Source organism: Pygoscelis adeliae, unplaced genomic scaffold (genome assembly GCF_000699105.1).
Source record: "Pygoscelis adeliae isolate BGI_AS28 unplaced genomic scaffold, ASM69910v1 Scaffold48, whole genome shotgun sequence".
NCBI classification, from domain to species: Eukaryota; Metazoa; Chordata; class Aves; order Sphenisciformes; family Spheniscidae; genus Pygoscelis; species Pygoscelis adeliae.
This window is the reverse complement of record NW_008825618.1, coordinates 2131970-2151856: the sequence shown is the minus strand read 5'-3', so window position 1 is coordinate 2151856 and position 19887 is coordinate 2131970. Positions and strand designations below refer to the sequence as shown.

The 19887-nt window shown below is 38.9% G+C and overlaps 1 protein-coding gene across 1 annotated transcript in view; it reads left to right on the top strand.

Moving 5' to 3' along the window:
• Nucleotides 1-18827, top strand: part of TMTC4 (transmembrane and tetratricopeptide repeat containing 4) — a 59271-nt gene extending 40444 nt beyond the window's left edge. The window contains exons 11-18 of the mRNA XM_009333371.1: nucleotides 9-121; nucleotides 8701-8780; nucleotides 8954-9061; nucleotides 9182-9323; nucleotides 10003-10117; nucleotides 10605-10717; nucleotides 17964-18033; nucleotides 18552-18827. Coding sequence (XP_009331646.1) covers nucleotides 9-121; nucleotides 8701-8780; nucleotides 8954-9061; nucleotides 9182-9323; nucleotides 10003-10117; nucleotides 10605-10717; nucleotides 17964-18033; nucleotides 18552-18703 — 893 coding nt within the window. The 3' untranslated portion in view covers nucleotides 18704-18827. The remainder of the gene's footprint in view (nucleotides 1-8; nucleotides 122-8700; nucleotides 8781-8953; nucleotides 9062-9181; nucleotides 9324-10002; nucleotides 10118-10604; nucleotides 10718-17963; nucleotides 18034-18551) is intronic.
• The last annotated feature ends 1060 nt before the right edge of the window (nucleotides 18828-19887 follow it).

The window sequence follows — 19887 nt, the reverse complement described above, 5'->3', positions numbered from 1 at the left end:
TGTGGCAGTACTTGGAATCTTGCTGATAAATGTTATGCGCTGTGCACTCCGCAGCAGTCAGTGGAGGTCAGAAGAACAGCTTTTTAGGAGTGCACTGTCTGTGTGCCCTCTGAATGCAAAAGTAAGTCACTCATGTGGACTTCTAATCTTTTTTTTTTTTTTAAGTGTTTTGAAATTTAGGATTGAGGGAGTGTTATGCATAGTTAATATATTGTGGTACAGTGTTATTCACAGTCTGCTTGGTGCAAGAATATGACATTAAAATGTCAGACACCTAAATTACAGTGGTAGCATAGTCAAAATACCAGACAGTACAAATTACAATATTGTAATTCAGAACTTGGTGGTGGGAGTGGGGAGGGGAGGGAGAAGGGGCAATACACTTCAGGAAAGGCATCCAGTCAAATTGGACGTACTGCTACTAAAATCTACTAAAACAATTGTGCGTATAATTGCAAGTTATTACAACAAAATATCAAAAAGAAAGTAAGTTGTAGCAATGTATTCACCTGAATAATGCCTATGCTATGTTTTTAGAATCCTTTTTGTGTGCCTTCCAATGGTATATATAGTCAACACAGCTAAGGGACAAAGCAGTGTTGTATCATCAGTGTAATCGCAGGATGTGGGGGTAAAATCTTTGCTCCCACTTCTGCTCTTCTACAGTGGCTGATGGGCTAGAGTCTTCAGACATGGGCACTGAGGAAAACTGTAATATTCCCTGTAAGGCTTAGTGAGGGAACAAGTAAGAGGGTGGGACTCGATAGGATGTTTCACTGAGCTGAACACCAGTGTTTGGCATAGTAGACTGAATCTTGCTTGCCAATAGAGGTGACCTCCACAGCAGTCCTTTGATAGCTGAGAGTGTGATCTGTTGGAACATACCACAGAGCCCTGATGTTGTCTGAATTTTAGCAGAGGCTCTCTTTGAAGAGCCTGGGAATAGGAATGCACAGCTTGTCAATAAAAATAAATTAATTTTTAAAAGAATAGATTTCTGTAATCTAGAGTGATATCTAGACAATACAGATCAAGACACAGGATTTAAAAAGGAACCTGTGAATGCTCAACTTTGCAAAGAGAATGATAAACTTAGCATCTACTGGAATACAAATATGCAGCGGTGAGCTGTAAAAAACATTTATGGCCAATATTTACAACATGGTGGTGTCTTTCAATAATCCCAGATTTCAATACATAGAAAAAGAGCTGTTGTATTTCATTGTGTGGCAGTGGTAGGCAACCATCTTCTTTTTAATGATGACCTCAGTATATCTTGTCTTCTGGATGACAAGCGCATACTATAAATGGAGCAAACGCAGTCTGTTCCTTTGTGTGTAATTCCATCCATCTGCCATGGTAAGAGTGCTTTGGACAGATCCACGCTCTCTTTGCCTGTGCTCCAAGCTCCTTGGACACAAGCCATGTCTGGCTGGGAAGCTGTGTAGCTGTGTTCGCACGGTGCTGTGCTTGAGCCGATAAGCTGTGTGCAAGCTACTGAACTAATGCAGCTGGTTCAAAGCCAATGAGTGTACAGGGAAAATGATCTTGTGTTTGTCAACATTGGGCCCTCTAGACATGCCTGAGCTGTATTGCTGCTAGTGACAGCTTGCACAAATGGAAAGCGTGGTGATGTGAACAGGATGGGTTTTGTAGGCTCACATTCCAATTTTGCTGAAAGAGTAACTCTGTAGTAGGGAACTTTTCTAGGCAACAGCATTAGAGAGTTCATGTGTGAGAGGCAATCTGTTTTTTTCTTTATGGACTCAGCTATATTTATTCAATTTTGACAAAGGTAAATGTGAAAATTGCAACTAGGTTCTGGTCTGATCTTTTGTTGTTGTCTCGAAATTGCAGACTTCCTTTAAAAATGACTCCACAGGACCTTCAGTGGCCCATTTATTTCAGTGGGAGGCTGATGCAGACCAAAAGATGGAATGCAGACAATAACTTTTTCTTGTTGTCCTTGGAACATCTTTAATATGTGTGATGTGGTCATGCTTTACTTCCCTTATGTAGCAGGGTCCCAGAATCTCCAGGTGTCTCCCAATGAGCAACAAAAGCTGCAGCTCCTAGTTCATGTTTTGTGGTACAGCTCTTTTCAATTCCAAACTGCCTGTATTTGAGCAGTGTGGAGTAAACTTACCTTAATTCTAAGTAACAAGTAGTTACAGCAGTGCCTTCTCTAATTTCAGGACTCATCTTCTTTAAACATCTCTTTAGACAGAGGCGTGGAAACTGCATTAAATCAGATTGTCTGGAATAGTAGTGAATCTACCCCCTTGAGTGATGGATGCATCTGGCTCAAGAGGGTGACATTTAGGATCAACTTTGATAAATGTTGCTCTGTGATTTTAAAATTTATTGGAAATAATCAGGTACCATAATGAAGTTACAAAGATTTTTACTTTAAAAAAAAGTTCACAATACAGATTTTTAAATGTTTTAAATATTTTAAAAAAATATTTTAAATGTTATTTATTTAAAATATTTAAAATATTTTAAATACATATGTTATACATATTATATAGAATTTTTAAATTTTTTTTAAGAGAGAGAAAGAAGCATGTTACAGATCTTGGTTAAACATGTCCAGGAGTATGTCACACATTTGAACTTGCATGGTCCTGCACTTAAGTTGGTTTCAAAGGTTGTTAGCCTGAAACAGTATACATTTTCAATACATTTGGCAGTATTTTTCTTAGCTGAACAGAAGGTGCCTGTATATTGATTCCATTTCCTCTTACCACCTTTTTTCATTTTTTTAGATTGACTTAATTCCTGGAGTTCAGTGGTGATATACACTAGCGTGAGTTAGAACCAGACCTGTGTTGTTTTTGCTAAAACAAATTTTGTGAACAGTTACAGAGACTGTTTTCTCCTGATATGTTGATTATATGTTACAGGTAGTTTATAAATTTGGAATATTTCAGTGCCACTGGCTCACTAGGTCCAATCTGATATCTTTTCATTTGGTGTCATTATGTTGCAAGTTTATCTTGGAGTGCTTTGTTGAAGTACTGGAATATCTAATTACAGGCTATGATAAAAGCATAACTACTGTTTCACCATATCAGACTACTGGCTTGGATTTATCTCCTTAGCTTTAGGCATCTACATCTGAGCGAGTCAGCCAGGCTTCCTTTATAACTGGGGAGGAGAAGCTGTCCCTTTTAGCATGTGTTCATCATCACCTTGGACTAAATGACTGGCATAGGCCAGAAGGACTGCACCCTAGATCTGTGCGTTTCTCTCCACTGATGATAAACGAAGTCCTGACAACTAGAACGGACGTAGATACGTAAGGTTGTGTGAGATTTTGCCCTTGCCCTACTGCTGTTCACTATTTCTAGACATTGCTGTATTGCTCCTCACCTTCTGAGGTCACTACACGTTGTTTCTTTTAATTTTAAAGATTATTCCTAAAAATGCTCACCTTACTGCCTTTTTCTGCCATGTGGTAAGTTATTGTTGGAAGTGCCAAGTTACTTTTTCTCGGCTTTTAGCAAAGCCATGGCAGTTTTTAAGAATCCAGAGGTGTTTTTTATTTCTGGATCACTTCCTCTAATTGATTATCTAAATAAAATTTGCAATTGGATTGTTAAATACATGGGAAGTAGCCACCATTTTTCTTTTCCTAGAATTGAAATAACTCAATTTAAATGATTGTAAATTGTTAATAATTCCATATGTAATCTGTACATTCTCCTTGCTACTGGCTTTTCTTTAAAGGATAGAAATTAATAAACATAATTTTTAAAAAGCCAATTCAGTAGTAACTTTTCTGCAATAATAAGCAAGGAAGTTGTGATACTCCCAACAGAATGTGTTACTAACCAGTCTGCCTTGACATACTAAGGATAGTAACTTCGTATTTGATGCTTTATGCAAACTGTAATTATTATAGATACAAGTTTGTCAAAGGCAACCTATGTTAGTACTGAAAATGTACAACAGAGTTTGTGAGGTTACTTTCTATACTTTCTTAAAAGGTCTTGTAAAACCTCTTTGTGACAGAACAAGATTTACTGCTCTTTAAGGATTTATGAAGCTGATCTACAGAGCATTTCCTTTAGATATTGAGAATTCTTTTCTATGCTATATATTAAAAGGGGATTATCTTCTGCAGAATTTACCTTCAGTGCTGTGGGCTATGTTTATAGGGGCTATCTGCAGTGTTTTGCCACACAGATACCATTTTAGATGTTGGGTTTTTTGTGTACAAGCACAGTCATGCAGAAGAAGCTTTAGACAACGTTAGCTGCACAAACAAAATGTGAAGATCAAAAAGGCTTTGTTTTATTATTATTTAGAAAGCAATTTCAGTACTAGAGGAAAGAGAAGAGTGTTTGATGAAAGAAGCTGGCATTGAACAGAAGCATCTGCATGTTTCTGTAGAAATTTTGACATCTGTGCTTTGCTTCCATCCTTCTCAGCAAATGTTCATATTTGCTGAGAAGGTAATTATAAGCAGCTAGGAAGAGAGAATAAAATAGTTGATAATGGTAGTGCTCCAACTGAGGGGTTGTACCTCCTAGAAGATGATACTATAGTTCAATTTCTTCCTACACTGCTTTGAGGGGGGAAAAAAAATTTAAAAAAAAAAAATCGGTTTGACAGTAATTTTGTTTTTGTACAGGAAAATACAAATTTTTTCTTTCTTCCTCATATAAATGTGTGTGCACATTTAAGCACTTAAATAAGAGTTCGAGCACTATGTGTGTCTAACATAGAATAATATACAGTGCTTTTGCTTTTTTATACTGGCTTCTTAGGCCGATTGAGGTATTGCGAACAAACACATAGAGCCAGTTCTTTGGCTAGGCTGTGGTGCCATGGTTATGTTAACTTTAAACAACACATGCCTGTTGAGATCAGCTAGGTTCTATCCTAAGGTATTTTTACCTAATTGCCCTGATTTCAGTGCTGTGTTGTTATGCATCCCTGAGAAATGCTCCTTTTAGACCTATTACTGTAAAGTAATTACCTGTTTAAGATTGATAAAGGAGCATGTGGGCATAATGTAATACGTCATTTCCAGTTAATATCTATCTTTAATCATTTAATAATGAAATGCTATGTCTGCTGTTAAATGTTTAATCGGGAAAGGAAAATCCTCTCTCCCAGGTTGGCATGCACAATATCTGCCAAAGGCAGAAGAACCACATCTCTAGAGATGAAATTTAAACACTGGCCCCTCATTTTTAAAGGCCAGATTCTTCCTGTCCACTGGTATATAGAAAGTACTTGTCCCCATGTTGTGCAGGCAGGGGTCATAGCAGAAATCAAGGAGAGTTACAGCCTTGTGCTTAGCAGAGGGCAAATAGTTATTGTAGGCCTGGTTTGGGGGAGTAGAGCTAAAGGCTGATCTTGGCATCTCTCTGTCATGGCCAGTGAGGTGAGAGACATGGCTGTATGGCAAAAGTCACCTGCACCTCTCAAATGACACTATGTGCCTGGAAACCCTTCGCTGACTCTGTTCTTCAGAGCAGGATGTTACTGCATATTATAATCCATTGTAAAGCTGGTTTTGTCATTGAGTATTTGTGGTAGGCTGAGGGGTTCTTTTGGTATGTTTGTTTTAGTTTTTCTTCCCTTCCTTTCTTCTCTGTCCCCCCCCATATTAAGAGGAACGAAGGCTACAATTTCACTTGAAGAAAAATTAGGAAACCAACATTCAGTGAGGAATTCTTCATTTTCAGGAGTACTGTATAGAAATATCGGTTCCTTTCACACAGAAGCTATTTATGAGGACAGAGAAATACACCATCAAAAATGCTAATAGTTTATTTAAATAGTTTTGCTGCCAGTTTTAATAGACTATAGTACATCTTTTTAATTCAGTTGACAAAATGTACCTGTACACTTAATATTTCATTTGATGTTTTGACTTGAGAGAATTGATATCTCTCAGGTTTCTGCAGTCTGCACAATTCTGTTAACGTGAGTAAATATTTTTGCTGCTGCTGCTTTTGAGATAGAAATGGATATTAAGAAGTTCCATGTTTTTAAAAATTGAGAAAAATGGAATCAGACAGTGAAATGCTGACTGTTTCCTAGCATAAGACAGCTGACATGTGAAAGACTGAGCGGTTGGTGTATACAAAGTTTTTTCTCATATGCTCTGTCCCCAGTCTTTAATCAAATTTCTTCTTTCAGTAATGCTTATGACTTTTGTAAAACATTAAAAAAAAAAAAAGACTTTTGTAAAACTTCAAGAAAGAAATTGAATCACATTAATGTAATCTTGTTTGCTGATATTGAAATGTGAAGTCAGGTATTTTAAGGGCTAATATACATTGAGTGAAATCTTTTCTTAGTTTTTTCTGTTTTGCCACGATTTATCTTTTATCTAGAAACACAGCAAAGTTTAACAACCTAATTTGCTCTGAATAAATTTTGAGTCTGTAAACTTCGGCATATATAATCAGAGCAATCCAGTTTGGTAAGAATGTTATCATAGTGTGCTGAGAAATTTCTGGAAGAGATATACAAATAGTATTCAGTCCTAAGAAACATGTTTCAGGGTGTATCACTTCATTTTAATGACTCCTGGGAAAACAATGCTACTCTTTTTGGGTTTTTTTGGACACCATCAACTGGTCTTTATAAATGGCTATGTCCTGATATAAATGTACCATTCTGTTGCTTCTTTGGCATGGACCTTGTCGTATTTTTATGAATGTACAAAAGAAGTGCCTGGATCTTTTTTTTTTCCTGGAAGCTGTGCTAGAACTACTTTTATGGGATGCAGAATTTGTGTGCTATTTTATATCTTACAGCCTGAAGAGCTGCTTCTGTGTATGCCTAGTAAACTTTATAGCATCCATGCTGTCTGTAAAACCAGTGAAACTACCTTTTCACTCATTCTAGAAAGCATGGAAAATGTTCTTAACTTTATTTGTTGATGGTATGTTACTGCATAGTCACAGCCATATAGAGATGGAATTCAACAATTAAATACCATAACAGTTAGGTTCAACCATAATTGTTTGTGCTGGATCAATAGGTCCCAGGTATTGTGCCAAAAACAATTAAGATTTTTCCTTTGATGGACACATGAGAGAAAATCCTTTTCTCAATGTAGAAGGTGAATTAGAGTTATCTAAATGCATTACAAACCTATCTTTTTGTACTTCAATCTGAAGTAATTCCTGCGTAGTATTTTTGAAAAGATTTAAATTAGATTTTCAAAGTGGAAGAAATCACAATGTGTGTTTGTTTTAGATGAAGTATATACAAATTGATTTCAAATAGCAAGGTAATTTAAATAAGGAGTTCTGATCTAGTTGCTGAGAAGTCTATTTTCAGGAGTCAGTACTCACAGTACTTTCCTGTTATTTCTAAATTTGAGTCTTCCCTTTGACCAGGTAATGTAGTCTTCTGAGATTTGTCTTAAAGTAGAATTTGAGATGTCTTCCAACTCAGATTTATCCTGAAATATATTTATTCCTATCTAGTCCTTGCCGTAAGTTCAGATGATGTGTCTTCTACCCTGTAGCTATATCTCAAAGCTCTAGATCCTTCCTTCATTCTCCACTTTTTAACAGGCAAGGTCTCAAACATGTTGCCATACACATTATTTTTTATTTCAGAAATGCTGTTTGATGCATTTTTATCCCCAGACAATAGTGTGTGTGTGCATTTATTATTTTTTGTTTGTTTTTGAAATATGGAGCTTAGTTTTTCTGTTAATGTTGAGTTTCTTCTAGTTTATACTATAGCAAAAGCAAAGTTTAATCAACACTTACATTGCTGTAGTGTTTCTTCTGCTATGGTGGATTTGATTGAGTCAGACTTTCTCTTACTTGTCTGACACATAAATGAAATGAAGAGCAGGAGGTCTCAATATAGAGAGTCTTGTGGAAAGTGTGACCTTATTTATAAAATCGGGAAGTGAATAATCTTTCTTAAATAGCTGGAACAGGTAAACTGATTCATTAATTTATTCTTCAGACTTTGTCTTGCTGTCTTCATTGTATGTATTGTCCAATCTTAAGTATCCACCTACCACAAAAGCCAGCAGTGAATGACGCAAGACCCGTGTCCTGGTTTCGGCAGGGACAGAGTTGATTTCCTTCCTAGTAGCTGGTACAGTGCTGTGTTTTGGATTTAGGATGAGAACAATGTTGATAACACACCGATGTTTTAGTTGTTGCTAAGCAGTGCTTACACCAGTCAAGGACTTCTCAGCCTCTCATGCTCTACCGACTGACAAGGCTGGAGGGGCACAAGAAGCTGGGAGGGGGCACAGCCAGGACAGCTGACCCAAACTGGCCAAAGGGACATTCCATACCGTGTGACGTCATGCTCAGTACATAAGCTGGGGGAAGCTGGCCGGGGGGGCCGCTTCTCGGGGACTGGCTGGGCATCGGTCGGTGGGTGGTGAGCAATTGCATTATGCATTACTTGCTTTGTAGGTCGTTATTATTACTCTTAGTAGTAGTAGTAGTATTTTATTTTATTTCAATTATTAAACTGTTTTTATCTCAACCCATGAGTTTTCTCACTTTTACTCTTCCAATTCTCTCCCCTATCCCACTGGGGAGCGCGGGAGAGTGAGCGAGTGGCTGTGTGGTGCTCAGTTGCCAACTGAAGTTAAACCACAACAACCTGACTGTATCTATCTGGAGTAAGAATTTATAGCAACTTGGCTTCTGACTGTATAGCATCTGGTAGAATGTTTGTCTGTGTTTTCAGGTGCACTACAATGTTGGCAAAAACCTGGCTGATAAAGGAAATCAAAGTGCTGCAATCAAATACTACAGAGAAGCTGTAAGGTATTAGGAATTTTACTGCTTTAATGAACTCTCCTAAAATTACTTTCATGTTTAACATGAAGAAAATGCTTAGGTATTCATTTTCATGGTCTGCAGTATTGCAGAGCTAGCAATTTGCATATAGTAATATATGTCACATACATAATAATCATCTCTTAAATTTTAAATTTTAGGTTGAATCCTAAATATGTACATGCCATGAACAACCTTGGAAATATTCTGAAAGAACGAAATGAGCTCCAAGAAGCAGAGGAGTTGCTGTCCTTAGCTGTACAAATACAGTATGTTTAGAACAATGCTAAGCAGTGTTTTCCACCAGCTGAGCAGAAATGATACAATAGGATCTTGTGTTCCAAATGCTCAATTGTCCTCTCTCTTGTTTTTCTTCCCAATTTGCCCAGACCTGATTTCGCTGCTGCATGGATGAATCTAGGAATAGTACAGAACAGTTTAAGAAGGTTTGAAGAGGCAGAGCAAAGCTACTGGACAGCAATTAAACACAGGAAAAAATATCCAGACTGTTACTACAATTTAGGGCGGTTGGTAAGTGCTTTTGAATAAATGATAGCTATGACAGTAATCTGTGTGTGTGTGTGTGTATATATATGTCTGTGTGTGTGTGTGTGTATATAATTTCGCTGTACTGTTAAATGCTGATAGTTACTCCAGTTTGCTTGATTTGTAGTTCAGGGTGTTTTCATATATTTGGTAGCTTTTCCTATTGCTTTCCCAGTATAATTCCTTCCATACAACCTTTGGTAGTCCTACTTTTTCATATAAAGAAAAATATAGATTGTGGTCTTTTGTTTAAAAGATGTTATTAATCATTTCCCAATATTAGACTGGTTTACAGTCATTTGTATATTGTTAGGTAGTAGAACTATGCCAAAAATTCCATTTAGATTTTTGGAAATATTTATATTAAATATTTACTTATTCGCTTGTGTAGATTTCTAAATTGTACGCTGGTTTTCCTCCCTATCCTAATGGTACATGCATACTTGAAAACAAGCTTAGGTCCCAGAGAAAAGCAGGGTAAAATTAGTATATAGCACTCTATCTTCCATACTTCCCTAGTATTCTTTACATTTTTTATTTTTGTCTATAAAAACAAGTTCTACTAGAATGGAATGAAACATTAACAACTCTTTAGAGTCTTTAGTACATGATAGGAAAGTAAAGCAAATCAGGGTGAAACTACTGAGTTTTTCTTTCTTTTTAGTATGCAGATTTGAATCGCCATATAGATGCATTGAATGCATGGAGGAATGCTACAGTTCTGAAACCAGAGCATACTTTGGCTTGGAACAATATGATCATATTGCTTGATAACACAGGTATAAGCCCATTTGAATGTTTTAATGAATAATTCAGTGTCTTGCAAAACTTAAAGCTTTATCTGTATTCATCTAAAAGGAGTTCTGCCTCTTCTTTGGCTACCCAGACACTCTCCATAAATATAAGAATACCTTCTGACTCAATGGTTTTAAAGCATCACATGAAATCCAGCCCATAAATTGAATTTCTGATCCTTCTTTGAAATGCCATCATTGTGCAAGCATGTTTGTATTATAGACCAAACTTCAGAACTTTTGAATCTGTGCTTTGTTGTTCTTCTGAAAGTGTTATCTGTTGAAAATAAAATGGAGGTTTTCTATTGTCTTATTCTGCAGGGTTTTACATTTGTGTGTGTGTGATACCTGGTTTTCTTTAAAAATGCGTGTAATCAGCTATTCATACAATATGTGTGCTTGCAGCATGAAAAGTAACTAATAAGGCTGTGTTAAAAGATGCTTTCTCTTTTTCCACTACATGGGCTCCCAGGCAATCTAGCTCAAGCAGAAGCAGTTGGAAGAGAGGCCCTGGAGTTAATACCTAATGATCATTCCCTTATGTTTTCATTGGCAAATGTACTGGGGAAATCGCAAAAATATAAGGTAGGTAACTAGAGCTTTTCTGAGTGTTGGTTGTGTTTTGTTGGTTTTTTTTTTTTCTTATTTAAACTCTGTAAGTTTCCGTAGAAAGTGTTTGAGGAGGTCATTGTGGACTATGACTTAGATAGTCAGGTTTCAATGCCCATTTCTGTCACAGTATTGCTGTGTGATTCTGGCCTAAGTTCATCCCACCTTATTTTAGATGCCTGTGTTAGAAATGTTGCTGCCCTAAATTAGCTATGTCAGTGGTCAGTGGAGAGAAATAGGCTCTTAAGCACACTAGAGGGCAGTTAGGGTCTTGTATTGCTTCACTGCCGATAGAGAGAGCCTGCTCTGATTTAGAGGCCTTGGTTCAGGAACTAAAATTAGATGTGTGCTTTTTGTATGTAAAGGTTTACCATTACCCGATTATGAATTCTAGCTCTTTGCCTCAGACGCTATCTGAAATAGAGGTATTACAGATTTGCTAATCCCAGATAGAGGATGGGTTACCTGGGTGATCCCAGAATATTATGAGGAAAAAGTCCATACATTGAGCAATGTATTGAACTTTCTCTTGGATACAGTAGACCAGCCTGCGAGTGGTACCTCAGCATTAGCTACTTATATTTACAAGTAGTAAATGTAATGGAACTGGTGAGAATGAGTTATTTTCCAGAAGGAATTGTATGCGCTGACAGAGAATAAATCATACACAGTTAATATATTTAGTTGGTTTAATTGACTCCAGAGTCACTGATTTATGTATGTGATAGGGACAAATTAATAATCAAGGAAGCTTTTGGTATTCCTCAGAAAAACATCATTTACTGAACTGTGGCTTTCGGAGGTTTTGATGGCTTTTTGATAGTGATGTTAGCAGCACTGAAGGAACGTCCTCAGTATATGCAAAGTAAGAAGATTTTATGATGTTAAACTTCTCAGAATAGATACATTTTTCCACCAAATACTGTGTCCACTTACATTTCTACAATCCTGTTCAGCTGTGGAGTCATGACCTGTCCACATGTAAAGCCAGGGCCTGTGACAACCCAGCACTTGCTTTTGTTTGTGTTAGTGATGCTGTTAGACACCCCACCATTGCTGTTTCTCTAGACTGGCTGGTTTTTTTTTCCGTACACTCTCCTTCTTTTTTCTCTCCACCTGAGACTGTTTTAAAATATGTATTTTAGGTTACTGTAACAAGGTTCCAGAAGGATACAAATTAACATCCAGAATGTATAAGGGATGAGATTATGGAGGAGGTAATTGCTAGGATTATTTTGGTGAGTCATGACTGTGAAAGAATAGAGGATTGTATAGTTTTTCATCAAGAAGAGTATGCAGCATGACAGAATAAAGAGCATTTATAATGAAGTAAGTAGAAAAAATAAGTTGAAAACAAGCTAGAAAACTTTTCCAGGTATAGGAGAAACAAGTCTGTCTTAGTGGATTTAAAAAATAAAAAAGGAGGTAGTGGTTCTGATTGCTGGCTCTGAAAGGTCATTATGCTGCAGGGGAATGTGTTGGAGACAAAGTAGAAATGATAATAGGGGAAAATGAAGCTTTCAAGTCAGCATCCTGAATAAAGCAAAAGGAGCAGTGGAGCCCAGGGAAGAAAGCAGGGAGCCAGTGAGTGTTTTAATAGTTCGATATGGAGTAGTAGGTTTGTATAGAGCAAAAAACTTAGCTAGTAACTTGAAATTGATGGGCTGTAACTGGGAGAGCAAATTAAGGGAACTGGAAAGCGGACTCACTTAGAAAAGGTTATGATCTCAGTAGCTGTATTTTGCATCGCCTAGAAAGAGGAGATACAGGTTTTTGAAGTGGGGAAAATGCTAAATGACAATAAAAAGCATGGAAAATTCAGATTTCTTGTCTACCCCCTCACCATCTAAAAACAGAGAGAAGAGGATGGCTCTTTAAGGATCTTTATTGAGTGTTCGGGATGGGAAGGGAGGAGGAGGGGATGGAGACTGTCAAGGTGATGGAGGTAATTTTCAGAGGGCTGCCTGGCTGTGTCTGATGTGTCGTACAACCTCAGGCACTTCATTTATTAGGTTGCTTGTTATGTGTCTGTATAAAAGTTGTTACTGTATTGACTCTGTTGCCATAAAGTAAGATTTGTTCTGGGTTTTTTTGTTATCTCTTATTTTAAAAGACACTGAGTCAAAAAGGTTTTACTATGTTATGAAAGATTTCCCTCCAATAAGCACACAACATTCTCCTTCAGTTTCAAATGCACTTTGATTTTCAGCAGAAGATGGTTTTCCTAAGTGACCAAAAAAACCCCAACACTTTATGACTTCTGTTTGTATCTACTCATGAATGATTTATTGTTCCAGAAACAAAAGCACATCAAGGAGGAGCTGTTTTGATGATTTTGTTTTGGTTTTTAATTAACATCTGTTATACCAGGTTGGAGTTCTCCTTTAAATGCTTGTTCTTGTTGCAAAGAACTATCTTTAGTTCTTTGAAAATATGTATGCTGTATTTTTGTTATGTATATGCTTTTCCTGTAAGAGGTACAGTAAATTGAAACCATTCAGCATTTTATGTATTTGAAATAAAGCCAGACTATAATTTTGTGCTGTGGCCTCCGCAGCAGATGGAATGCAGTGTGCTTACCCAAAGCCTTTGCTATATGCAGTGTGCAAGTTTCTTGGCGACACTTAAAGATTTGGCAACATAGAGCAATTTGAAATATCACCGGATGTACTGGAATGTATATTTACTCCATATATCTACAGTAATATGAATATGATGCACCTTAAATAGCCTTTAATCAGCCAGTATGCTTCTACTAGCTGCTGAGCAAAGCAGTGGTGATAAAAATGTTTTCAGCATGTAGTTGAAGATGTATGGTAATGGCAGCCAACTTTGAGAATCTATTTCATTAAATTTTCTAGGAACGCATTGCACATGTTGTCCCATCGTGCTTCAGCAGTGAAAGGATGAGTCCGTACATTAGATGCTTCTTTGTGTAGGTGGCAACTTCTAGGCATAAAACTGAATTAATTGGACAGCACATCTTTCGCTTTGATTGCTGTTAACCTGCCTGGTGAAGAAAGCAGAGATTTACTTATTAGACCAAAATAGTAAAATTTGCAGTGGAAAAAAATACAACTTTGTGGACTTCTGACTACTACATGCTTTCAAGTGCCAATCCACTGTTGATTTTTAGGCTTGGATGGTTGTACAAAAAGAGGAGGTTATCTTGCAACAACACTAGACTTGCCAAATGTTTGAGTCTCAGTATGTTTCTCAGGTGACTGAGTTAGAATCATAGAATAATCTTGACTGGAAGGGACGTCCAGAGGTCATCTAGTCCAACCCCGGACCCAAACCAGGGCCACCTCCAGTTGAATCTTGAACACCTCTATGGATGGAGATGCTAAAACCTCTCTGGACAGCATCTTCCAGTGCTTGACTGTTGGTCGAACGCTGACGAACGACACGAGTTTGTTCAGGACTTGACCACCCTTACGGTAAAAAAAAAAAAAATTGTTTCCTTTTACCTAATTGGAATTTCCCATATGCCAGCTTGCATCCATTGTGTCTCATCCCGTCTCACAGACTTGTGAGAAGAGTCTGCCTCCGTCTTCTCAGTATCATCTGATCATGTATTTGTAGATAGCAATAAGGTCTCCCCTTCATCTTCTCTTCTGAAGGCTGAAGAGGTCCAGTTCTTTCAGTTGCTTCTCGTAGGTCTTGTGCTCCAGCCCCCACCCATCTTGGTGGCTGTCTGCTGGACTTACTAAAGTATGCCCATGTCTTTCTTGTAATGGAGAGCCCCAACTTGAACACATACTCCAGATGTGGTCTCGCAAGTGCTAAATAGAGGAGGATTACTTCGTTCAACCTGCTGGCTGTACTTCTATTTAACACAGCCCAGGCTGTGGTTGGTCATCTTTGCTGTGAGGGTACGCTGATGGCTTTTGTTCGATTTGCTGTCTACCAGGCCCACCAGATGCATTTCTGTAGAGCTGTTTCCTAGACCATTGCCCCCAAGCCTGTACTTTTGCTTAGGGTTATCCCATCCCAGATACAGGACTTTGCATTTGCTCTTATTGAACTTCATGAGATTCCTGCAGTCCAATCCTGTTCAACATCTTCATTATTGATCTGGATGATGGGGCAGAGTGCACCCTCAGCAAGTTTGCAGATGACACCAAACTGGGAGGAGTGGCTGATGTGCCAGAGGGTCATGCTGCCATCCAGAGGGACCTAAACAGGCTGGAGAAATGGGCTGGTAGGAAACTCATGGAGTTCAACAAGGGGAGAAGTGTAACGCCTTGCAGCTGGAGAGGAACAAGCCCAGGCACAGTACATGTTGGGGGCCACCCAGCTGGAAAGCAGCTTGGCAGAAAAGCACCTGAGGGTCCTGGTGGACACCAGATTGATTTGAACGTGAGCCAGCAATGTGCTCTTGCAGCAAAGAAGGCTAATGATATCCTGAGTTGTGTTAGGAGGGTTGCCAGCAGGTTGAAGGAGGTGATCCTTCCTGTCTACTGGTGAGGCCACACCTGGAGTCCTGTGTCCAGTTCCCAGAGAGCCATGGACATAATGGAGAGAGTCCAGTGAAGGGCCTCGAAGATGATGAAGGGACTGGAGCATCTTTCCTATGGGGAAAGGTTGAGAGAGCTGGGACTGTTTAGCCTGGAGAAGAGAAGTCTCAGGGGGAGGATCTCAATGTATATAAATACCTGAAGGTGCAAAGAGGATGGAGCCAGGCTCTTTTCAGTGGTGTGCTGAGTGACAGGACAAGAAGCAATGGGCCCAAACCAAACCATAGGATGTTCCCTCTGAACATCAGGAAGTGTTTTTTTACTGTGACTGTGACCAAACACTGGCACAGGTTGCCCAGAGAGGTTGTGGAGTCTCCATCCTTGGAGATGCTGCCTGGACATAGTCCTGGGCAGCTGGCCCTGCTTGAGCAGGGAGGTTGGACCAGATGACCTCCAGAGGTCCATTCCGACCTCAACCATTCCGTGATTCCTGTTAGTCCATTTCTCTGTCCTGTCCAGGTCCCTCTGAATAGCAGCTCTCCCCTCCAGTGTATTGACCACTCCCTCCTCTTAGGTGCTATCTGTAAAGCTTTTGAAAGTGCATTCAGTCCCATCATCTAAAACATTAATGAAGACACTAAATAGTATGGGTTTCAGAGACCAATGCATCCAGGAACATTAATAGTCTGGGTATGAGAATGCTGGAGCTGCTGCTTATGCCAGGGAAAAGCAATGCTAAAACTTGCACTATGGAGTCATATACTCCCTCAATTTCCAGACATCTTGTTCCCTTGTTCACTCCTATCCAAGTATTCCTTCTCCTGAAACAGGATGTCCTGCAAAAGGATTTGTCAAGGACCCTAGGGTTTGTAATTTCCTTGACCTGAGAAGATGAAGGCGCTGTCTGCATCAGTCTCTCTTGTCTTCAGAGTGGCAGCCTCAGCTGTGCTAAGGAATGCTTTGAAAGGAGTGTGTAGTTTGGGTTTGAATTTGGACATACTGGGAAGCTCTTAAGTCACTCAAAGTTGCGTGACTCAATCTTGACATCAGAAATTTCTTGTCCCGTGAGGGACCCTTACAAAGACTTATTTCATGCTTCACATGAGAAGATGGTGGAACCAAAAATCTGGCTGAAAGGTTTTCTGTTTCAGTAGAGCCTGCGTTGTGTTTTGTGGATATAAGTAATGAAAGCTTAGCACAAAGGAAAGGCCTTTTCCCCAGGTTATTGTTCTCACATACCTCAGACAGCAAGTATGTGCATTCAGATGGAAGCCTACCACACTGAGGTAATTTTATCTTCAGGTCATTTGCATTGAAACTGAATGGGCAACTTTCCCTAAAACACAGCACAGCATAGAAATCTGTGTAAAATTTGCTCTCTAAATATCTAAACTTGCATGCAGGCAAGTAAATACGCTCCATTTGGATTGGGGGGGGTATCTTTTTAAACTTCTGCAGGAAATACACTCTGGAACAAAAGTATATTAGCAGCTCGTTTGGGAAAATAAAAAAGTTTGAATTAGAGAATAAATTAGCAGTAAATTGTTCTCTGAATATTTGGTGAGGGAGCTCAGCTTTTATAAGAAGTACTCATATATCAACAGTCCTAAGAGTACACACCACAAGTGGGAATATGGAAAAGATAACTTGTGAGGAAATGTGAGGAATATTTCAGTTGGCTTGATTTTTTAAGTAGCAGGCACTCAGCTACTCTTCATTGAGAACCATGTTGAAACATCGATTTGAAAGAGGTTTACTGGAATGCCCCCATCTTAAATGCTAAAAACTATTTTAAAGGAAAAGGTGTCTAAAAGCAGTTTGCTCAGATACCGAATTATATTATCCTGTACTGGTTTTGGCTGGGATAGAGTTAATTTTCTCCCTAGTAGCTGGTACAGTGCTGTGTTTTGGATTTAGTAGGAGAACAATGTTGATAACACACTAATGTTTTAGTTGTTGCTAAGCAGTGCTTACACTAGTCAAGGACTTTACAGCTTCTCATGCCCTGCCAGCGAGAAGCTGGGAGGGGCCACAGCCAGGACAGCTGACCCGAACGGGCCAAAAGAATATTCCATACCATATGGCGTCATGCTCAGCATATAAACTGGGGGGAGTTAGTTGGGGGAGGGGTGACCACTGCTCGGGAACTGGCTGGGCATCGGTTGGCGGGTGGTGAGCAATTGCATTGTGCATCACTTGTTTTGTATATTCCTTTATCATCATCATTATTATTATTTTTATTTATTTATTTATCTTCCTTTTCTGTCCTATTAAACTGTCTTTATCTCAACCCATGAATTTTACTTTTTTTTCCTGATTCTCTTCTGCATCCCACTGGGGAGGGGGGGTAGTGAGCGAATGGCTGTGTGGTGTTTAGCTGCCTGCCAGGTTAAACCACAACATATCCTTAACTTGATTGAATAAGTAGGGAGAACTTCAGCAGGCAATGTTTGAAAATATTGTAACTATGCAAAAAAAAAAAAGAATTTAAGTAAACTGCTTTGCAAACTTCACTAGCGTTTAATAACTCTCTGCTAAAATAACAGCAGCCTGTGAAAGCATGGCACTTACTCATAGCTTTATTACTGTTTTCTGTAGCCACCTGAGCTACAGGATCATGCAGGCTTAGAATATATATACAGTGGTATACAGATATGGCGTAGTTTGGGAGGGTTTTTAATTACAATCGTGGGTAAATTTGCATTATTTTATATACTACGAGAGTAGACTGTCCTATTGACTTGTTCTTCTAAATTATTCAGGAATCTGAAGCTTTGTTCCTCAAGGCAATTAAAGCCAATCCAAATGCTGCCAGTTATCATGGTAATTTGGGTAAGAGCCTTTCTAACTCTTATCAGCTATATTATTTGTTTGCTTCGTATTCATTGTGTTTAAAAAGAAAAAGCAATCTTTTGAGCCTTCTTCCTGCTGGGCAGATTTCTATTTTACTTCCTAGAAAAACTGCCGGCCAAAAGAACAGGGCACTAAACCAGAAAAGCTGTCACGCTATATGACAGATCAAGAGGGCTGCACAATCCAGCCCAGAGGTAGCTGCACTTTGGTGTCTGCAAATTGGTTCATTTATGCTGTGCTTGTAACCCGCAATGAGCTCACCAGATAAGAGCTGCCATTTATGGCTGCAGTGTAATTCATTCCTTCATCATTCCCATGCCAGTTCTGCTCCCAGGCTTTGCTCCTGCATTTGGCAACAGAACAAGCAGCTACTGTGCCACCAGCCAGCGAGAGACCCTCACTGGAAACAAAATGCTTTAATGTTGTTTTCCAAGTGATTGGCAAGATTGCATGTTACTCAACAATATTGCTAATGAAATTCCTCATTGATGTTCCAGCTGTGCTTTATCATCGCTGGGGAAATCTTGACTTAGCAAAGAAGCACTATGAAGTCTCTCTAAAGCTTGATCCTATGGCACCCGGGACCAAGGAAAACTACAACCTCTTAAGAAGAAAACTGGAGCAATTGCAAAAGAAAGGCAGTCCCTGATGTTTCTTTTCAGGTTGTCCGTGCATGCTGTTTATGATTAATGTTACATGGGTACTTTTGACCATGTAAAGGATTCAGTCATTATTTCTCAAAAATAATACCACCACCAGCACTGCACACTTCAATGTCCAATTATGCCCTCCTACAGATCCTAACATTTCAGCTACACTTTGGGGGATCATTTTATTTTTACTCTTGAACTGCTTTTAAAGTCCCTTAGAACATTTTTATAGGTATATGAAAGCAATGCAGATGGAATTTCACAGCTTTCACTTGTAATTTGATATCTTCGTCTGATTTTTAGTAGCAGGATGAATATCAGAAGGCAGTTTTATTTCTGAAAGTGATTCTAAAAAAAGTGCCATTTCCTGTTTAAATCCTGATCTTTTCAAGTATGAAGAGTGTCTGTCCGCTTCAGTTTTATTACTGCCTTCTACTGCCAGTCCTGCAGAGCCAGTGGAAGAATGGATTCTCTCCAGCACATCAGTCTACTCTTGTAATTTGAGTTACGCCCTTGCTCTTGTTTCTGGCTCCACCCTTCAAAGCGTCGGATTTGTACAGGAGTAAATGAGGACAAGGATTTGACCATAAACGTTTGTCAGCCAGTGTACTGATGAGGTATGTTCGAGTAGAGAAAATACTCCTAGATCGAGACGGAGATTTTAGCAAGCAGCAAAGGGGACAAAAGTGTGAGGTGACAGAGGAGTCAGCTAGAGTTTCTGTTCTTGCAGGCAGCCTCATCTTAGCATAAACAACTTGGGCAACAAGTCAGAATTGCTTTAGCTCCTGCCGCAAGTCAGTGGTCTAAATACAGTATAGCGTCTACAGGAGCTAATTCCTGTGTTCTCAGGCATTTCAGTCCTTTCTGGTTAAGGACATTACACCTTTCAGCTCCTATATTGTTGGTGAATAAGGAGAGAGTTTCTGTAAAAAAGTAACTGGGCAGAGCACCTGACCTTGGCTGTTGATGTATTAACTGGAAAGAACTCGGGTTCACCTTTGTCTCCCGTGGCTCATGCATTTGCTGAAGTGGCAGTTAAATAAGCATAGCTGTTAATGCATAAACTGATCACATTGATGTGGGATGATTCAGAGATGGTACACATTGATAAAATGTCACTTTTCAAAATGTGCTATGCTTTAATACAGGTTTAAACTCCGGCTGTCCAGAGTTGTTTGTCTTG